Below are 22,027 nucleotides of genomic sequence, written 5' to 3'. Positions count from 1 at the left end.
AACAAACCCAAAGAGAGAGGAGAGAAAAACTGTAGATGCCGACAGACTCATTGCTACAACTGTCTATTTTCCTCCTAGCATTAAGTAGGTAGAAAATGGGGTACATTCAGAGACAGCTGAATGGGGAATGATATAAAATCTCTTGATATTATTTTGGCCAAGGTAGCTGAACCTACTGCAAGATGTAGTTTAGCAATATCTGAAGTCAACACTTTGAGATTCTTCATTCACAAATTGCCTGCCTAGATATTGGAGAAGAGCAGGTTGAGCTGTGTTGCCCCAAGAGATCGAATTCCAGCACCGGTCCCCCCCCATGGATTCCATTGACTCTTTATCTAGCGCCAATTTAGCTTTGACCATTAGTTGATTAGATTCTTGTGTATGGGTAGCAATAATAACCTATTCTGTGCTTCGAATGCAACAAATACTTCTGGGTATTTGCACGTGACATTAGCATCACAAAATGGCAGTGGTGAGGATTTCAGATCTACACAACAAACTTATAAATTCAATAAGAGATATAAAAATAGAGAGTTTCCACTTGTCTTAAACAACTTTCAACAAGGCTTACAAGACTGGCACCCGAAATAGCACAAGCTTATGAGTTAAAATCAACGCTGCCAGGACTGCTCTTATGTCCCTGGTTTCTAAATTTGTACCAAGAAAGTTATGTTTCCAGTTTAGGTCCTTTTATCTCCTAATTTTTTGAGGAATCCAAGTTTCTACAAACATACAAATATTTATTTTAGCTAATCTGCACAAACTTAGTTGAAGTTAGACATACATTTAAATGAACTGATCTAAATATATGAATGCCATATTCCATATACTGTACAAAGTGAGCATGTTTTCTGAGAAATCTTACAAGTTCAGCATTTCACAGCTGCAGCTCATCATTTAGGAGAAACATTCAAAAGAGAAACAGGCAAAAAGGTCCTTGTCTAAGGACCGCAATATGAATTAAAACAAATGCAGCTCCAGGAAGATTCTAGCACCACATTTAAAGATACTAGCTAGTTCAAACTGATTAATATGCAGAAATCAACACAATGCTATGCCGAGTGTTTTGAGTTATACAATCCGAACCATATTTCTGAACTTAAGGAGATCTGTGAGTATCAAGAGCTGCATTCCCAAATCAGTAGTGCTGGGTAACATAAAACTATCTAGGGAAATTGGCAGCAACTGCAGTGTCACTAAAAACTATTGACTGTTGTTTAGATAGCATGACTCGGGGGCCCTGGAAGGTAAACTCACATTTGTTTTTCAGAAGTATTTCTTTCTATTATACATAAGTGGAATCTGTGAAAGGAAACAATCATAACAACTCTAGCAATATCAGTGTAATACCAGATATGATGTTGCTCAGAAAAGGCAAAAAAAATAATTGTATTCCTAGGAATAGATATATTAAGAATTAATCATGCCATGCAGTCAACCGAACCAGGTTTCATGAGAGAATCTCTTTCTACCCAAGATATTTTCCAACGGCACAAATAAAACTATTTATTTATTTTTATATTTTAAAAAAATCTTACTATGCGGATCATAGTAAGTAGAGTGGAGTAGAGCCACTTCACTTTCAGCATTAGAATGCACAACACAGTTAACAGAGATAGCTGAATTACAATTGCAAGTTGCTTGAATTGTGAAACACCTATTAAATACATCTTTAAAAAATGTCAAAAATAAAAGTCCCCTCCCAATATTTTCTTAGTGAATTTATTGGATGTTATACAAAGAACTAAGCCTTGAGTAAGGTCTAAATCAAAAATGGCGCAGATGTTAATGGCAAGATGCTGTGCATGGTTAAGGAATCGTTGTGATAGGCCATGTTTCAATCTTCTAAGATAGAAGTATGAAGAAAACAGCAAAAAAGTGCCTTATACCACAAAGCGACTCAGTGCTGCTCTTGGTCACAAGCATACATAGACACAGGCAATATTCTACACAACAGCATTGTCTCTCTTTAGGTTTCTGCACAGTCCTGCATTCTGGCTTGGTTTGAATGGACATGTATCTTGCGTTACTGAGTCAAGAGATGCACAGGCCTTGTGTTGCATATATGTCCTTGCACTGCTCCTTCTCTCCTCCATTTGGAAGTCTGTTTTAAGATTGGGGCTTCTTCTGATACTGGGAAGGAAAATTTCCAGGTATGGACAGGATAAGAAAGTATGGCTAATTAATCCATGAAGCACTGCTTATGGTTCACAATGAAAAGAAAGAGAAGGTAATACAATGAGAGAATGCAAGGGTGCAAGTCTTGCACATATTCTATCTTGGCTTAATAAGCTGAGAGTTCTACATCAAAACTCGGTTGGCATTAGTTTACATCCATAATTCATAGCTCACTGATCTGCCTAAAGGCACAAGGCAAGCATTACGCATATAAATTTAAAAACTTAACAAAATTATTGTATATACATGTGCAGGCCTTGGTGAAAACCCTGCTAAATTTGTTAGAAAAGGAGTCTACCAGTCTCAGAAAGAACTGGCTAATTGGAACACACTCCTTGCTCCACGCAACACATGCACTCGGTGTTGCAAAAGTTAAATGAAAGTGGAAACCAAGAAGGGGGTGGGTGGGTGTTGCACCAAGATCTTCACAGGCACACCGTCAAAAATTATGACTGTTAAGAGATTATCCCAAAGAGTTATTCTGCATACAGCCACACACACACACACACACACAAACACCTCTCCCGATAACACAACCCTCTTAACATAACAAAAAACAAAGGCACATAGACACTTTCATTATTTGTATATTCAAATTAAAAGGTACCTCTTAAAACTTTTTGAATGGTAATACAAGCACATAAACGGATGTCGTGCATTACGAAGTCAGTCATGTTATTGATACAGATCCACACACACTGCAGCAACAGGAAGAAATCAATTGTTATATCATGTCAATTATGCATCTTTACTAACACCACCACAAACTATTAAATTATGTAAACAAACACCTTCTCTAAATAATTTAAAAGTTCATTTCTCAAAGGGGAGGGGCATTACTGAAGCATCGCTCGAACTTGCTTCGAAGTGGATTCATCATTCAGGTGTTTTGTGGTGAACCTAAAAGTGACAAAGACAAAAATCCAAAGGCTGGTATTACTTCCATGGGGAAAGATAATTCTACACATCCCTTCACAGAAATGGAGCTGACTCTCAGATTTAATCTGTAGGGTTTTTGCTCTTAATTATAGAACATTTTCCTCCAAAGCCATTTTGAGAATAACTAATAACTGATACCAAACATAACCAAAGGCATAGGATTAAAATTGGTCAATATAGAAACAATAACTATGGACTATAGACTAATAACAACTATAGTAAAAATAATATATCTGCATTATACTATCACATATGAAAGATGAATATGTAATAAATAACCTTAAGAAATTCATGGATTGAAATGTCGCTTATGCTACATTTACTATAAACTATAAACATATATTGCAAATTGTGGTATTGCTTCTCTAATGCAGATACTGTATTCTCCAAGCTCATTGACTTTTCCCATTTTTCCCCAGCCTTGTCCTCATTTCCCTCCTTCCAGGTTTCTCTCAGGAGACCCGTTTCCTTGCAACCTGCAAACTACTTAACTAGTCAACCATACTCCTCATATAGCTGATGTTTTAAAACCTGGAGATCCTGTGTAATAAGTAACTACTCTGAGCCAGTATGTAGCTCATGCCTGCCCTTTGGAGGGGTGGAGAACGGAATGCATTTAGAATAGGCTTCAGCATCAGCCAATTTACACCTGTCCCAGTGGAAGAATGTGCAACCTGGTTGAAGTAAGGCCACAGCTGTATGGGCAACTCCTGACATTTTTGATCCTAACAATTCTTGCTGTGCATAAAAGTAAGAGTCAGGTTCAAGATGGAGAAGAAAAGTGGACTCACTGAGCCCTCTCTATTTCATCCCACTCCTTACCCCCTCCCCATACAAAAAGAAAAGCAGCTCTTTTCCAGCAGCTTCTTCAAGTGAAGAAATCAATCTGATGGCTGACCTCATTTCTTTGTGGGCTACAGTTTTGCAATTAGTATATTGAGGGGAAGGGGGAAAATCATGCATTATGCCCATAAAAATAAAATATTGTTGGTCCAGCAGGTACCTGAGAGCATTCAAAAGCCCTTCAACAGTGTCTGGTGGCTGTTCTCTTAAAACCTTTATGCAACCCTTCATCTGTGAAAAAAAGAAATGTGCAAGAAAAAAAGCCTGAATTTGGGCGTGTGCAAAATACCCAAAAGTAAGGAATGAAAACAATGAATATCTGTCATAACAGTGTATTTCCCTTGAGGTTCCCCCTCCCCCCCCCCAAAAAAAATAGTGGTGTCAAACATGCAGCCTGCAGGCTGGTTGTGTCACATGCTGGCCCCGCCCCCACCCAGTTTAGCGAAGGGGGAAAAAGTCCCGATACGTCACGTGATGCCGCCGTGACACCACGGGTTTGACACCCCTGCCTGCTCTGCCAGACTCATGGGACAGAAAACAGACAGGAACTAATTTGCTCTGCCCATCATACCCAGAGAGCTTTGCTGCCTTCAAATCAAGTCTTTGTAAAATAGGACTCTCTCAGCAAATTATGCTTCAATTATGCCAAGCATATCAGTCATTTTCCAACAAGATGATAACAATTTTTATAAATACAATGGCATGATGCCCCTGAATCCACGTCTTCACATAATTTTGAATGCTGTTTAGAACTATTAGGCAGAGCTGAAATTCCACAAATGATTCCAACCATACTTTTATCTAGGGAGCACTGCCACCACTATCTTCCAGACCTCTTATCTTCAGTTTCTGCAATAGGGGGTTTACCCAGCACTTTTATCTCTCAATATTGCTTTGAGGAGTTAGAATGGTGGGGACAGAGGCATGCGTGCACATTTGAAATGTTAGCAATATAGAAAGAAAAGTGTGACAAAGGAAACCTCGCACTGGGAAATGCTCCTCACTTTCTCCCTTGTCCCCAAGTTTCCCCTTTTCAAGATGCTGATGGTAAACTCTGAACCTAAAATTCATAGTACAGCCTTGGGCTCCAAAAGCGGATGGCTCCTCTTATCAGCTGGCCTGGGGAAATCTTCCACCATGAGGAGAGAAAAAGCAGCTGAGGTAACAAGTGACAAACTATTATCTTTATTAGCTGCTGAAGTTACTGAACGAACTAAGAACTTGCCTCCCGCTCCCAACAGCATACATAGGCCAAATGCTCTACAAGGAAAAGCAGCGGAATTATATTATCTGAAGGTATCAACTCCGTTTCCGATCCACTTTATAAGCAGCATAAAACATATACAGGTAAAACTCAAAAAATTAGAATATTGTGCAAAAGTTCATTTATTTCAGTAATGCAACTTAAAAGGTGAAACTAATATATGAGATAGACTCATTACATGCAAAGCAATATAGTTCAAGCCGTGATTTGTCATAATTGTGATGATTATGATTTACAGCTTATGAAAACCCCAATCCACAATCTCAGAAAATTAGAATATTGTGAAAAGGGGCAATATTCTAGGCTCAAAGTGTCCCACTCTAATCAGCTAATTAAGCCATAACACCTGCAAAGGGTTCCTGAGCCTTTAAATGGTCTCTCAGTCTGGTTCAGTAGGAATCACAATCATGGGAAAAACTGCTGACCTGACAGTTGTGCAGAAAACCATCATTGACACCCTCCATAAGGAGGGAAAGCCTCAAAAGGTGATTGCAAAAGAAGTTGGATGTTCCCAAAGTGCTGTATCAAAGCACATTAATAGAAAGTTATGTAGAAGGGAAAAGTGTGGAAGAAAAAGGTGCACAAGCAGCAGTGATGACTGCAGCCTGGAGAGGATTGTCAGAAAAAGGCCATTCAAAAGTGTTGGGGACTTTCACAAGGAGTGGACTGAGGCTGGAGTCAGTGCATCAAGGGACACCACACAGAGACTGATCCTGGACATGGGCTTCAAATGTCGTATTCCTCTTGTCAAGCCGCTCCTGAACAACAAATGTTAGAAGCGTTTTACCTGGGCTAAAGAAAAACAGACCTGGTCTGTTGCTCAGTGGTCCAGTCCTCTTTTCTGATGAGAGCAACTTTTGCATCTCATTTGGAAACCAAGGACCCAGGAGTATGGAAGAAGAATGAAGAGGCACACACTGCAAGATGCTTGAAATCCAGTATGAACTTTCCACAGTCTGTGTTGATTTGGGGAGCCATGTCATTTGCTGGTGTTGGTCCACTGTGCTTCATTAAGTCCAGGGTCAACGCAGCCATCTACCAGCAGATTTTGGAGCACTTCATGCTGCCTTCCACAGACGAGATTTATGGGGATGTTGACTTCATTTTCCAGCAGGACTTGGCACCTGCCCACACTGCCAAAAGCACCAGAACCTGGTTCAATGACTGTGGGATTACTGTGCTTGATTGGCCAGCAAACTCACCTGACCTAAAACCCATAGAGAATCTATGGGGCATTGCCAAGAGAAAGATGAGAGACATGAGACCGAACAATACAGAAGAGCTGAAGGCCGCTATTGAAGCATTCTGGTCTTCCATAACACCTCAGGAGTGCCACAGGCTGATAGCTTCTATGCCACACCGCATTGAGGCAGTAATTGCTGCAAAAGGGGCCCAAACCAAGTACTAAGTACATATGCATGCTTATACATTTATTGTTCTATGTGCAATCTTTGTTTCATTGATTGCATGTAATATTCTAATTTTCTGAGATGGTGGATTTGGGGTTTTCATGAGCTGTACGCCATAATCATCACAATTATGACAAATCACGGCTTGAACTATCTTGCTTTGCATGTAATGAGTCTATCTCATATATTAGTTTCACCTTTTATGTTGTATTACTGAAATAAATGAACTTTTGCATGATATTCTAATTTTTCGAGTTTCACCTATAACTGAGGCAGCTCATTTCCCTCTTTGTCCCCATTTCTCTCTGAGATGCATCGTTTTAAATTGTAAATCTGTGTACAGAGATTACCACCGAGGGGCCCTGCGCTAGTTCGGTAATCCTTTTAACCCAAGGCATTTAAACATGTTTCTGGTATATAGCTCGGTTTGGCTGGGTTATACAGCTGCTTTAAATTTTATTATTTGCTTTTATTGCAATTTTATTGTTACAGAGACTTTTACACTGAGTAATTAATTATCCAAAATGTTAACACTTGGATAAGGTGCAGATTGTCTTCAGGAAATCATTGAAAATTATTTTCCAGTGATATGGAATACTAGCGAGTTTTCAATTTTCGACTCCTTTTTTGTGTGTTAACGCAACATTTCATTGGGTTTTATTTGGTACTGTAAACTGCTTTGAAATTCTTGCATCCCTACATGTCAGTGTAGAGATTTTAATCAAGTGTTTTTAAGAGAAAATATCCAGCGTCAAGTTTTTTTCTCTTTGCCATACAAATATGGTATGTTTTAAACCACCACTGAACCCAACATAATCGTCTTTTTCCACAAGATCTGTGAATTTTTGCTAGGAATGAGAAAACCTTGCCGATCATTATTCTTACATCTATTTTTGAAGACTTTGAGAAAGCTCCCACTGGATGAACGTGGTCATAGAGAATAATTACCCCAACCATTACTCTCATACAGAACAGGAGGGTTTCTTCGCTGGTGAATCTAGTTCTGTATTCTCTGAAACATAAGATTTTTTTTAAATAAATGGTATTAATGTCAGCCTTTTTAAAACAAATATTATTTCAATACATTTCCATCTTTCAAATTAAAAACGCTTTACCTTCAATGCCATGTAAAAAAGAATTATTCAAGGGAAAATAACGCAGAGGACAATGTCAATGACTGCAGAGATTAGCAACAGTAGTCACTGGCAAAATAGAAAGCTTTGTAAAAAAAAAAAGCATGCGGGAGAAGAGCAAAGAAGACAAAGAAGACCTCACAATGAACACAAAGGTTTGTTTCCTTTCCAATGAACATTTATTTCACATTGTTGATCCCAATTCTACTGCTAAAGGGAAGTGGGAGTGTTTGGTTCAGTCATAAAATGACTGTAAGACATAAATAAAAATGCAAGTGTGTCGATACCCTAGAGATGCACAAGCACAAATGTCATTGCCCTTGATTTGGCTAACGTTACTTCACCCAATATTGTCTTTTAGAGCATTGTGCTGCATCCTGAAATCGTGACACATTTAAAACCGAGAGCTGTGGAGAAGGATTAATTTCTCGTTGTCACTTTGGAGTTGCAGAATCATTATAATATAACATTAATATGCTTTGATAAGTCAGGAAGCTCTTCTAGCAGTGGGAAAGTAACACCTTCACAGAAAACTGATACCTTCAGCTGGTGGGAGGCTATAGAGGAACATAATGAACTAGATTTGTTGTTTGAAATGAGGTGGGGTGGGGAAGAGATAGCAAACGGGCCATTTGTTGCAAAATCTTTTTTTGGGGGGGGGACTATTCTTTCTTGGCATCAGATGCAAGACTAAAAGGTATGCTACTGGCCTCCAGGATGGTGTAGGAAGGAAATGGGAGGAATTTACTAAACGAAAAAAAGGATAAAATTCTAAATTCAGAAACAAAGGCACCACTAGAAGCTTTTTAGGAAAAACAGGAAACATTGGAATAGAAAATCATTTAAAACCCCCATAGAAACAGATAGCCCAAGAAGGGAGACCAAAGTAATTAAAATTCCACTATAGTGGAGGAAAAACAGGAAATGCAGATACAAGAGGAGATCGGGCTAGGTGACAAGGGGGAAGCAAAAGGTGCTAAAGACAGGCCAGGATGACAAGGAAGGAAGAAAAAAGGTGCTGAAGACAGGTTATAAAGATAATATCAGTTTTAGGAAACATACTTGGGGCAAATAAAGTTAAAATTACAAACACAAAGTAGCAAACACCTCCTTGCCAATCAAAGAGCAAAGCAGGAATGAAACCATTAACACAGGAATCACGCAAAAGCCAGAATCATTAGAACAAAGCTACAAAAAAATGATCAGACTTCAAAGATAAAAAGAGTATAAAATATCTAGTCAATCCCAGTTTAGTAGCTAGCCCAGGAACGGTGTCCTTGCTGCTTGTACCTCCTTCCTGAAAAATAAAATACCTGGCTTCCACGCAGCTGTTCCGCTCAAATTATTTTTCACGCTTCCCGGCGGGAAATTCGAACCTAGCAAAGGAAGATTTGAAACCTTCCAACAATGGTTTACTTGTATCTTTTAACGTTACACAAATCTTTTAAAGTTATCTTAGGTATTCAGAACTTTCTGAGGAAATTAAATTAAAAACTGGCATAGGAAATTCACAATTCAGGAAAAATGGAATATGGTAACAAAGTGTAATTTTAATCTTGCCTTCTTTAGGCTGCAAAATAGTTATTTTATAAAGACTTTGAGAAAGCGGTGCATCAGCAACTTTAAAATTACTGGATCGATAGAAATGAAGTGTGTGTGTGAAAAAAATATTTTAACACTTCCATTTAAAAATATTTTGGCTTTAAACACTATTCTATTACTAAAACGTATTTGAAAAGAAGGTGCAAAGGAAGGATGAATAGGTAGCTTGCTAAATGATGAAGGAAAGTAACTGTTGGCATTTTCTATACATAGTCATTTCAGCATGGATGATGGGAGCAAGGTTCACTGAGTTTTCCTATTAGAATGACCAACCTTCAAACATCAAAGCCTGTAAAAATACACAATCAGCTAAAAGGATAAGTCATGTGGAAAGTGACCTGTTTTAAAGATCTTTAACCTTTTCATCCTGCCATATCATTTCCACTCTCCCCAACAATATTGAAGCTTTAAAAAAAATAAGGATAACAAGCCAGTATAATTCACTTAAGGATTAATTTATAACACAGCATTGCCTGTTTCAATATTCAAAAATATTTTAAAAATGATTTTAGCTGTTCCTTTAAGAAAGAGTACACTTGGAAAAGTGACTTATAAAAATACAAAATAAAAACATGACTGTTACAACTAGCAACCAGTAGCAATATGATTTTGGAAATCATTTGATTGGAAGCAGGCAGAAGAAAGAAAACATTCCACTTAATGGACTACCCATATATACCCGTGTGAAAATAATGCAAGTTTCCACAACCCTTTAATCTGCATTCAGCAGGACTTTCCTTATGTTATGGTAGCCTCGGCAGGAGACAGTCCCTATCTGACCTTATTGGGACCCAGAAACTAACAGGGGGCAGGCCTTCTTACTACTTGTATGGGACACTGCCAGGGTCACCTCAGAGGAAGGCAAAATCAAGCCACTTCTAGAAGATGGCCAAGAAAACTACACTGTCGTTTTCATGAAATTACCAAAAATTGAACTCAGTTTGCAGGGGAGTTGATTTCACCAACTTAAAGTGAAAAGTATATAGATAAGTGATGATAGGTTCAATTGACTAGAAATCTCCCAGAGAAGAACACAAGAGACCTTGGCATAACTTGTACTTTAATTCCAGAAGAGATCAAACTAGACATTAGGAATGTTTAAGTTACTGCCAAACATGTCTGGCATATACAGATTATCTCTAGATACAGCCAATGAAATCATATATTTTCTGTTTAGTTCTGCGTTGAGGATTTCAAACACCGGCCATGTCTGCAAGAGGCAGCCTTATGCATAAGCTGCGCCCAAGTAACACAGCAAGCCAGAATTCACAGAGGTGCTGGGTCAGTAATGAATGATCAGCATAGTATCCTACATTTTGACTTCAATGGCTCCTTCTTAATTCTTCTGACAGAAAACCATGGACAGCTCCTACTGTGATGTTTTTAATGCAGAAAGGAGTAGGCAACCTGTGGCATCAGGCTGCCTGCATCCTCAAACTCCTTTTCTAAAGCCACTAGAGCTTCCTATATCACAACTGCTGAAAATCATCAGGTCCTTTCCTTTTCAAGTAGCAAAATAGTCATGCTAGTCCTCCAGAAAATCACAGCCTCTTGTATGTGATTCACTCCTACATACTTTGCCTAGCCGCCCAAAATACTGTGACTTTGAGCCCCGCAAAAATGACCAAACCAGCACCAACATCTCAGAAGCTTCTCACCCCTAGATATAGTGTGCTTGAACAAGAGCCCTTGTCTTATTTCACTGTGGTTCAGATTGCAAAATACATCACCTATACCCCGTGTGTTTTAGGGCTGTGGAGTGATTCATATTTGATAGAGAAAAGATGATGGATGGTAAGATGGACAGACATAAGATGATTGATGAAAAGATATAGCACCTGCTGGCAACTCATTAACAAGCTTATACATTTTCCCAGCCGCAGTACAGATTCAACAAGTAGTCCTTGACTTACAACTGGTTGCATATAGAGACCAACTGAAAGTACGTACTTATGACCCGGTTCCAAAGATCCCATGGTTTTGTGACCAGATTTTGGGCACTCTGCAACCAGCTCAGATTTAAGGCCATTTGCAGCATCCCCTGGTCATGTGACTCTGATTTAGGACATTTTTGCTGATAACCAGTTTACTTTACTTCCATTTTTTGACGAAATGCCCCATAGCAAATAATGGATTTTACTTAACAACTGCAGATTCACTTAGCAACCATGGTGATTCTCTTAATGACTGCCACAAAAAAGGTCATAAAATTGGGTTTGTCACATGTCTATGGAGATTCTCAGTTAACCAGATCATGGTTGTCCTAAAGGTGCTTTTTTTAGGAGGCAACTGGACTTTCTGTTTTTTTATTGGTGGGGAATGGAAGGATTTATACTCCTTGCAAAAAGCTGGTCATTTGTATTCTTTTTAGACAGCTGTTGAGGCCACCTGCTGGTTTATCTATGTCATCAGGATGACCAACATTCTATTCCCCACCATCCAGTCAGAACTGAAGAAGCTTCTTGGATGAGAAGCAAAACATCTTCAACACCCCTCCCCCCCCGCCAAAAAAAAAGTCCAGTTGCCTCTTGGAAAAAAGTACTTTTGGGTTTGTCACATCATGACCTGCTTTACGTACCCTCATGCTTCACAACCATGATAGGCAAGCTCCATTATGGTCATAAGTCAAGGACTACCTGCATCTGATTTAAGGTAGTGTCAAAAGGTGTTTCATCTGCTTCCAATCGCCTTTCAGTCTGGATTGTGGTGCAGCTTTCATCCGTGCCTTGCTTAATTGATGATGATGTTGATGGAAAAGTCAGTGGAAGCTACTGGAGCACTGCCCACCAGCAAGCTGCTCATTCGTTGCTAAACCAGAATCTTGGCAAAAGATGACTTGATTTTTATTTTTTAATTTTTTTAAAAAAAAATCTTCAAAAAATTTCCTTATTATAGCAACATTGATACATATGCCCATTGCTCATAACTTACGGTGTTTCCAGCATGACTTTACATACACTGGTCATCGTGCTTAGACAATCTGTTGTATTCTCAATTGGCAACGTTTTATTCTACAAAAGTTAAAACAAGCCAACAAAAGAGGTCAGTTAGGGTCAGTCTAGACTTCTGATTTGATTTTGATCTTTCGGAAAGAAATTAATTGAAACTTTTGCTCACTTCTACAACAAAATGGGTGGTAGCATTACTCAGTGTTTTCAGAACGGGTGTAGCTTCTGCGTAGAACAGGGACATTCTGTTAGCCATCTCATTGTTCACTTCACTCTCAATGTCAAGCTGTTTAAAACACCAGAGACAGGTTAGTGTTATTTGCTTTTTTTTTTTTTTTAAGAAAAGTGCTTTTTTACCTATTGCTATGCATAAATATATGAGAAGTTGCAGTTCATATTCAAAGCATAAAAATGTTCCAAGCTTTGTAACCAATACAGCAAAATTATGCAATCTTTGTGTCCTAAGGAAAGCTGGTTTTTTAAACACCATTCCTCCTTTACAAAAAAAGCTTTTGAAGTGGATTCTCAAAAGCACTGTCTAGCACTAGGCAAGTTGTTGTGTTTAAAGAAAAAGTTAAAATACTACTACCTTTCATTATTATGAACATGTATGGTAACGGTTAATTTTATATCCAATTTTTTTACTACCTGTCTGGGAGAGTGGGCCGAACCTCCCACCACTGCTACTACTGGTTTGCCCAATCCGAGCTGAACTGGGAGCAACCCACCTCTGAGATAGATAGATAGATAGATAGATAGATAGATAGATAGATAGATAGATAGATAGATAGATGATAGATAGATAGACAGATGTGTGTGTGTGTGTGTGCACGCGCACGTGCACACACAGACACACACATATATCCATTAAGATATGGCTTTTCCATGCTAATCAGATTATCTAGTTTAGCAATCAGAAGAAAACACCCATCCCCACTGCGTCTATACACAGAAGGATTCTGGATGTGTTTTCATCCTTCTGAACAAAGGAATAGCAGCACAATAGAAGTCTAAAGGCAGAATCTCAAAATTTTAAAAATGACTGATACCACGCAAAAAGAACATTTCCTGATTTTCAAAAAACAAACAAACAAACACCACAACATATTTATAAAGTTTTAAGCACGCCATTCAAAAAACATTATCTTTTGCTGATGTCTACAGCAGTGTTTTTTTTTCTCCAAAAGTGTCCCCTGCTACAACACTTTTAAGCAAAACAGGCAAAAACAAAACTCGCCGATTTAACCCACATAAATGTAAGCAAAATCTGCCTGTAGCATAACTACAAAAATTACACTGGAATGAATATAGCAGGGAGGAAATATAGTAGAGCCAGGATGGTTTAGATCGCGGGGGGGGGGGGGGTCAAACTCAATTTCATTGAGGGCCGCATCAGGGTTGTGTTTGACCTTAGGGGGATAGGGTGAGGGTGGCCAGGGTGGGCATGGCCAGCTCGACGTCACTGGGCTCCAGAGCTCCATTTTCAGTTGTAACAGCCCCCTGCAACCCTCTGCCAGCGAAAATGGAGCTGGTCCTTCGCTTTTCCAGGGCAGTCCCATGGGCCAAATCTAAGCACCCCGAGGGCTGGATGCGGTCCCCAGGCTTTCAGTTTGACACCCCTGGTTTAGGTAATAGAAATAGGCAAAATTGATTCTCTAACTTTGTATGAAGTACTGTAATTTCCTATTGTTGCTTCTAATTGTCTCATAAATGAAATCCCCAATTCTGGAAAGAAACATTTTACTCACATGCATGTTGTTTATTCTGTTGCGACTTAATGTCCTTCTATAATAGCTAAAGTCATTTTGAATTGCTGGGTTTCTCATCTGAAACGACAAAAGGAAGATCAACTTCAGTGTCCTTAACTGAGAACCGACAATTAAAACATTCTGCATTGGCTGAATATTGCTTTCTCCTTACTAACCTTAAGTTCATCAAAGCGGAGAGTAAAATGCAAGATCTCTGCAAACTGTTTTGCTAAGGCTTGCTCTCGCTCTAAGTGCTGAGTTGGTGTGTAGGGTGGACAAGTCAAGGATTCTAATAAGCTCTGCAATGCTTTTTCTGGAAAAAAATATCCAAAATATTCAATTTTGTTTCATTTTTTAAAAAAGGAATCTTCTTACTGCTTTAGAAAAGTGATCACTTAAACATCCCAAAAATGTTCAGTTACATAATTGATGACTACTTGGAGGAAAACAGCTAAATACTTTAAGTGGGAAATAATTTGCAATTTATAGAAACAAGTGATAAAACTGTTAGAGGAAAGGATAAGCTTTAATCTTCACTTTTCACTATTCGCCATTTACTGTTCAGTAAGGAATATGGAGTACCACAGTGCAAGATTTCAACAAAACTCTTAGAGAGATCAAATCTGAAAGCTTATGCTTGTTGTGAAGTGAACCACTATCAGGGATTGAGGTACGGGAAGGGAAAGAGGAAGGAAAAAAAGACTTTTGGTATAATTACACGGGACTGAAATTCAAACAGGTGGAAAAAGTATATATTAGCATTCTTCTTGTCTGAATTTGATACAAGTAGTCGACTTAATAACCGCAATTGGGACTGGATTTTTTGTCGTAAGTCAGCACAGTCATAGTACAAGTCACCACATGAGCAGACTCAATTTTATGAACATTTTACTGCAGTTTTTAAACGAATCACCTGGCTGTTGATTAAATGAATCGTGTGGTCATTAAGCGAATCCAGCTTTCACAACTGAATTCTTTGTCAAAAACTGGCGTCTGCAAATTGCAAGCATGTGACTGCAAAATGTTGAAATTAGTCACAAATATGAGCTGGAAGCCCAAATTGCAGTCACATGAGCACAGGGAAGGTGCCCAGTCATACATGCAAGGACAGATCATAAATCACTTTTTCCAAGCTGACATAACTTTGAACCATTGTTAAATGAATGGCTGTTAAGTTGATGACTGCTTATAGAATTGACATTGATAACTATGGCCAGTCTGCAACTAATTAATCTCATGGAAGAGAATTTAGAAAGCTAATGCTACCGTATTTATTAGTATTCAAGTACCACAAGTTTACTTCTTAGTTTTTAGCAAATCAACATGGCTCTTCTTTTGCATGTTTTAACTTTCTGTTTTTTTTTAAATAAGTATGAGTAATTGACAGCCTGCAATTCACAAGCTTTAAAAAAAAACCTCTTTAAAGCTTTCACAGCCCTTAGAAGTTCTGCTTCTAAAGCCTGGTAACAAACTGACAAGTAATAAATTTGTGCCAGTTTTTGACAGCAAACAAAATCAAGTAAATTGTAAATCCCGGAAAATGGCAGAATTTTTCCTTTTCTAAAACCCAATAAGGACTGCATTTCAAACTTGACAAATTCAGATCACCTTCTGTGACATAATCATTCTATCCTTGCAATTCTAGCAGTTAAAAAAAAATAACTAGATGCTTAGCTTTCGTCAGCCTCCAAGTTATATGTTGCTGCTCTAACTACATTCTTCTAAGAATTAATGCACACAGTATTCAGAAGTGCCTATATCCAAGGGGAAAAAATGTAACAGGGCAGCAGAAAATGTCCAACAATATTCACAAAACTTCATGAGCTAGCCAGTTCTTGAGAGCATAAAAGATAGAACCTCACCTAGTCTGAGAGAAAATTCATAGAACCGCTTTAACCTCACAACCAGAGGGCATACTGAATTCCATGCTCTTTCCTGCAGCTGAATATCATTCGGGTTTTGTATTGCCTGGAAAAGAGTAATAACTTGAAAAAAACTTCATTTATTTAATGTCACAGTGCCCATTCTGTCCTTCCCCTGCACATAAATGAATGAACAGTCAGAATGAAAGCTAATTCTAATACAGTATGGTATTTGTCTTTCTCTCAAAGAATTTTGTGTGTCCCTTAAAAAAAAAATCCCAGAAGCTTTTGAAAGAAATCTCTTCCAACGTTTGGCAAGAGCAGTTTGCCCCTATTTTAGGAACTAATTGGAGAAGAAATTTGTTGGGGTGGGGAGAGAATGGGGGAGTATCCTTTAACAGAATATGTTTATATGCATCAGGGGTGGATTGCTGCTGGTGTTACTGCCAGTTCGGTGCGCACAATTTTCTCCACGCGTGTGCACAGTTGCCTGCAAATAGGCCTGTGCATGCGCAGAACGTTAAAAATATGAAACAAACATGCCGCGACAACCGGGGAGCATGGTGAGTCTGCCGTCCCTACCAGTTCAGCGACCCAGTCACAGTTTTCACTACCGGTTCGCCCAAAATGTTGAGAACTGGTAGCAATCCACCTCTGATATGCATACATACATATATACACTGATTTATTAGGATGTATTTTTCTGAAAGATCTTAATTATTCCGGCAGATTTCTTACTTTTTAAAATATATTTTCTCTTTCCCCCCCCTCGCTCTACTTCTTTGTATAAATAAGATAAAAATTTAAACAATGCCTATTTAGAGTCAAGGGAATAAGAGTCTTGTTTTATCAGCTGCCTCCACATCTATGGAGATTCTCAGTCATCCAAGTCATGGTTGTCCCAAAGGTGCTTTTTCAAAAGGCAACTGGACTTTCTTTTTCCTTGAAGTTGTTGATTTGATTCTCATTCAAGAAACACAGATCAATTGTTGGTCTTGCAAGTATGTTAGACACTTTTTGGCCACTATTCATTGCTCAGGTCCCATTATTATCGAGTTTAATAACAAATAATAACCTTAGGAACAAAGTCTTATCTGTTGCAAATGTATCTATCTGTACATACTCACAGACTGAACTACTAGTTTCTAATTAAGAATAGCAAAGTGTAACACTCTAAGTTTAAATTAGATTATCATTTTGATAATTTCCCACAATAATTGGCTGCAGTGATAGGTTTGGTGTTTTTTTTTTATTTCCAAAAAGGAGATCTCTGCAAATGTCTCTTAAAATGTGAATAGCTCTTTTTAAAATTTTCAGCGTTGCATATTATAATTCCAAGAAATCCTGGCTGTTTTGTTTCAATACTTTTTTTTTACATAAATCACACTTTCCTTCTTGAGAATATATTGTTTTCATATAATATAATTGAACGCACATCTCTAATCTCTTGTCCAGCTCCTTTGTAAGACTGCAGGTCTGAAAGCATACTTTCTGAGTCCTGTAAAACAGCGTTGACTTGGTTCCATATTTCCCTTTCTCCATCAGTAGGCTGAGCATCTAGATAAAACATAAAAAGCAAGTTTTGCAAAAAGCAGTTGACTGTAATCGGAACAATCATACAAAGTATAATTACTGTTAACTAAAATTAATTGGTTATTTGATCCATATTTTACTACTTTCATATAGTTCTTGTGACACTTTATCCATTTTCAGATCTATTTTATTAAATCATAACCAGGATTAAAATTAGGAAGAACTATTTGCAAATTTTTAATTGTAACAGTTCTTCCTATTTGTATATTTGAGTAGCTTGAAGCCCTAATTTTAATCCTGGTTATGATATTATTGCCCTATAACATCAGATTTAGAAGAAAATTATTAAATTAAGTATATTGGTTAGAATTATGACTTCAAAAAAAGAATTAAAAATTAGCAATTTCTTTTGGACTCCAAAAGTCCACCCACAACAGTGACATTTTCAAAAGACTGGAAATACCTAGAAGTCTCCTTGTTTTCCTTAATATTTAATTTAAATCAGGCATTTGCTTGGTATGTGACATGCTGCATATTGTAGGAATGGCAGTAGTGCTGGGAACACATCTTTATGAAGAATTCAGATGTTATTCCCAGTACAATCTGAACTACAAACATTTCTCTAGGCACAAATCTATATAATGAACCTGCTTGTCCATTTTATACCGAGACTAAATGAATGAAGGTTTTATTATGGTCTTAGACCAAAGTACTTCTAAAATACAAATGATGTAAAGCCCAGATTAATTGATAATGAGATGGTAACCAACTGAGAGAGTAGAGAGAAAGGGGCCAAATTAAAGTCATCTCAGTAAGCAGAACTGGGGAGGGGGCAGCTCTAATCTCTAGATGCAAAGAGAGGGAGTATGACTTCCACCCTTCTTGTGGTGAGTGACGGTAGCAGAGAGAAGCCTTCTCTATCCATAGAATGTTCTAAATCATGGGATGGGAGGAGAGCTTGTCTGGATAAAGGCTCCACAGTGCACACCGAGGTTCTCCAGAAGTCTATTCCTCATAACTATACTCCCTGAAGGATTAGAATAGAATAGAATAACAGAGTTGGAAGGGACCTTGGAGGTCTTCTAGTCCACCCCCTGCCTAGACAGGAAACCCTACACCACTTCAGACAAATGGTTATCCACCATCTTCTTAAAAACTTCCATGGTTGGAGCATTCACAACTTCTGGGGGCAAATTGTTCCACTGATTAATTGTTCTGTCAGGAAATTCCTCCTTAGTTCTAAGTTGCTTCTTTCCCTAATTAGTTTCTATCCCTTGCTTCTTGTCCTGCCCTCAGGTGCTTTGGAGAATAGCTTGACTCCCTCTTCTTTCTGGCAGCCCCTGAGATATTGGAACACTGCTATCATGTCTCCCCTAGTCCTTCTTTCTATTAAACTAGACATACCCAGTTCCTGCAACCATTCTTCATATGTTTTACTCTCCAGTCCCCTAATCATCTTTGTTGCTCTTCTCTGCACTCTTTCTAGAGTCTCCACATCTTTTCCACATCTACATTGTAGCGACCAAAACTGAATGCAGTATTCCAAGTGTGGCCTTACCAAAGCATTATAAAGTAGTATTAACATTTCACGTGATCTTGATTCTATCCCTCTGTTTATGCAGCCCAGAACTGTGTTGGCTTTTTTGGCAGCTACCAATTAGTTCATCATTGGCTACATAAAACTGGATGTGTATATCACTATTTTTAGAAACTAAATATAACACTATAAAAAAAAATATCCTGAATTCTGCATAGATCATCTGGTGGAAAAAACTCCTCTCCTCCCATTCCTTCATGTAATCATCTTCTAACAGAAGAGACCACAGTGTCTGCATGTACCTGTTGACTGAGCCTAATAACTGGTTTTCTGTTCACCCAATGTTGCCTCATCCAGCAATAACGTGTATTTATTTAACAAGTCTTAGAGATCAGCTCTGCGAATTGTAGGAAGCATTTCCAAAAGAATCAATTTCCTCCTGCTCCTCATGTGCTAAATTAAAATACAGTTGTGAAATCTAACAGTACACATCTTATGAGAGAAAAGCTTGCTGCAAATGTTCAAAATACACCGTGCAAGTTATTAATTAGGTAGGAACGGTGTCTAAACATCTTTACTTTTAACAAGGCTGCAGTTAAATACACCCAAGGTGCAAAGGAGAAAAAACCTTTATGAGGAAAAAAAGAAGTCAAATCTTGTACTTCTTCATCATCCACAGTTCTTTTGGGTAGATGAATGGTTATATGTGTAATAAATAAATCTGGAGGATCTAAACTGACTTTAGATTTTGCATTTATCACTTTAACATCTTAAACTCATTCCGATATTACAAGTCAAGTGAGACACTGGGGATAATGGCTAGATAATGGGTGTAAAACCTTTCCATTGTCTACTTACAGAAAGTAAAGTTCATATCCCCACCTAATTGTTCTATCCAACTAATAGGTTCTCCTGCTTGAGCAGGGGCTGAACTAGAAGACCTCAAAGGTCCCTTCCAGCTTTAGTCTAGTCTTATTATTTCTATTCATTGTATTTTTTATTAGCAATCCTCTTCTATCCATGAAACCTGACAAGCCTTTAATATAAGCTCAATATACATTGATGCAAAGTTCAAATCCTTTTCATTGTAAAATCCACATGCCTCATATCTGAAACATCACAGATGTATATTTTGTATTTTTCATACAGTTCTCTATGGACTGGGAAATTGTGATGTAGAGAAGACACTTTCATAACCAATCAATTCAAATTCATAAGTAATATGAATCTCTTAATATTATATTAAAATGGTATAATTGACTCATACTATTTTAGATGTCAACTTCTGTCATAAAACATAAACAGGTAGTCCTAGACTTACAACAGTTGGTATAGTCACCATTCAAGTTATAACGGCACTGGAAAAAAATGACTTATAATCATTTTTCACACTTACAACAACTGCAGCAGCCTCATGGTCATATGATCAAAATTCAGATGCTTGGCAACTGGTTCAGTTGCTGTGTCTTGGGGGTCACGTGATCCCCTTTTGCGCCTTTCTGACAAGCAAAGTCAATGGACCCTATGACTCAGCAGTTAAAGATGCTGAGCTCCACCTCTTTCAATTATCTGGCCTGGCTCAACCGTAAATTTTTTCCTTATTCCTCCTGACAGTTGTTTTAAATTTTAAATTTTTAAATTGTGTTATTTTAAATGGGGTATTTTAATGGTGATTTTTAATTGTCTAAATGTGATGTAATTTGTTACCTCCTCCGTGCATGTATGTCTCTGTATATGAGTATGTTTATGTGTCTGTACATGTTTTATGTTTTATATGTTCCACTGTACGCCGCCCCGAGTCCTGTCTGGAAAGGGAGCGGCTAATAAATTTAAATTTATTATTATTATTTATTAATGGGGAAGCCAGATTTAACAACTGCAGTGATTCACTTAACAATTGTGGCAAGAAAGGTCGCACTGTGGATCGAAGATTCACTTAACAAATGTTTCACTTAGCAACAGAAATTTGGGGCTCAATTGTGGTTGTAAGTCGAGCACTACCTGTATACAGTTCTTTTTCTTTCTAATTTCATAGTGAAGACTCTGTAAAGGTTTCCCTGTGCAGTCGTGTCTGACTCTAGGGCGCGACTGCTCATCTCCATTTCTTGGCTGAGGGAGGCAGCATTGTCCAAAGATATTTTCTGTGGTTATGTGATCTGGATGCTATAGGCGCACGGAACACTGTTACTTTCCCACCGAAGGAGGAAGCATTGGCATGCTTTCGAACTGCTAGGTGGGCAGAAGCTGGAGCAAGGAATGGGAGCTTACTCCATTGCATGGTACCTGGGTGTCAAACGCGGGATGTCAGCTCTCCAGCTGACAAGCTCAGCATCTTTAACTGCTGAGTCATAAGGTCCAGTTAAACACAAAATGCACTGTGCTGTAATTTGCTAACTTCCAAAAGGAACAGTAACATACAATAGTTCCTGTCTGGCATTTCAGCTGTAATATCACTTTTGAAATGTTTTATAGCAGAAGAAGACACAATGTGAAGCCAGTCATATACTGGTAGACAGATTCTCTTTTTCCGTGATTGCTGGGCTGATGGAATTAGAAATCCAACAACATCTGACAGTCTCCAGTTTCTCGTTTCTGAATTGTACTATTATATAAGCATTGTAGGCAAAATGTCATGCTTTAGGGAAATTAATTAATGTAATCTCTTTTAAAACTGCGATAATAGAATATAATGCCATATTTCCCCAAAAATAAGACAGGGTCTTATTTTCTTTTGACCCCCAAAATAAGCACTAGGCCTTATTTTCGGGGAGGTCTTATTATTTTTGAGGTGCAAGAGGCGGCGAGCATGGTCACCTCATGGCTGCTGCTGTGTTGCAATATTTTGGGGGAAGGCTTATTTTCAGGGGAGGTCTTATTTTAGCGCATACACTCAAAAGCTCAAATGGGCTTATTATCCGGGGAGGTCTTATTTTGGGGAAAACAGAGTAACCTTTGTGTTGGTTGCACAGATATAGATTTTCTATTATGACTCCATACTAAATATAATACCAGTGTTCTTCAGGGGGAAAAA

General features: G+C 38.2%; 1 protein-coding gene across 1 annotated transcript in view; it reads right to left on the bottom strand.

Annotated features, from left to right (window-relative positions):
• Window positions 1-1,492: 1,492 nt before the first annotated feature.
• Window positions 1,493-22,027, bottom strand: part of CYRIA (CYFIP related Rac1 interactor A) — a 52,964-nt gene continuing 32,429 nt past the window's right edge. Inside the window, 9 exon segments of the mRNA XM_081943321.1 lie at window positions 1,493-3,078; window positions 4,121-4,191; window positions 7,519-7,645; window positions 12,300-12,379; window positions 12,486-12,602; window positions 14,065-14,142; window positions 14,241-14,377; window positions 15,927-16,032; window positions 17,362-17,483. Of these exon segments, the coding sequence (XP_081799447.1) occupies window positions 3,015-3,078; window positions 4,121-4,191; window positions 7,519-7,645; window positions 12,300-12,379; window positions 12,486-12,602; window positions 14,065-14,142; window positions 14,241-14,377; window positions 15,927-16,032; window positions 17,362-17,483 (902 nt within the window). The 3' untranslated portion in view covers window positions 1,493-3,014.

The sequence above is a fragment of the Natrix helvetica genome (assembly GCF_964273705.1).
Source record: "Natrix helvetica genome assembly, chromosome: 2".
Classification (NCBI taxonomy): Eukaryota; Metazoa; Chordata; class Lepidosauria; order Squamata; family Natricidae; genus Natrix; species Natrix helvetica.
The sequence above is the reverse complement of the archived record's forward strand: the minus strand, read 5'-3'. Positions and strand labels throughout refer to the sequence as shown.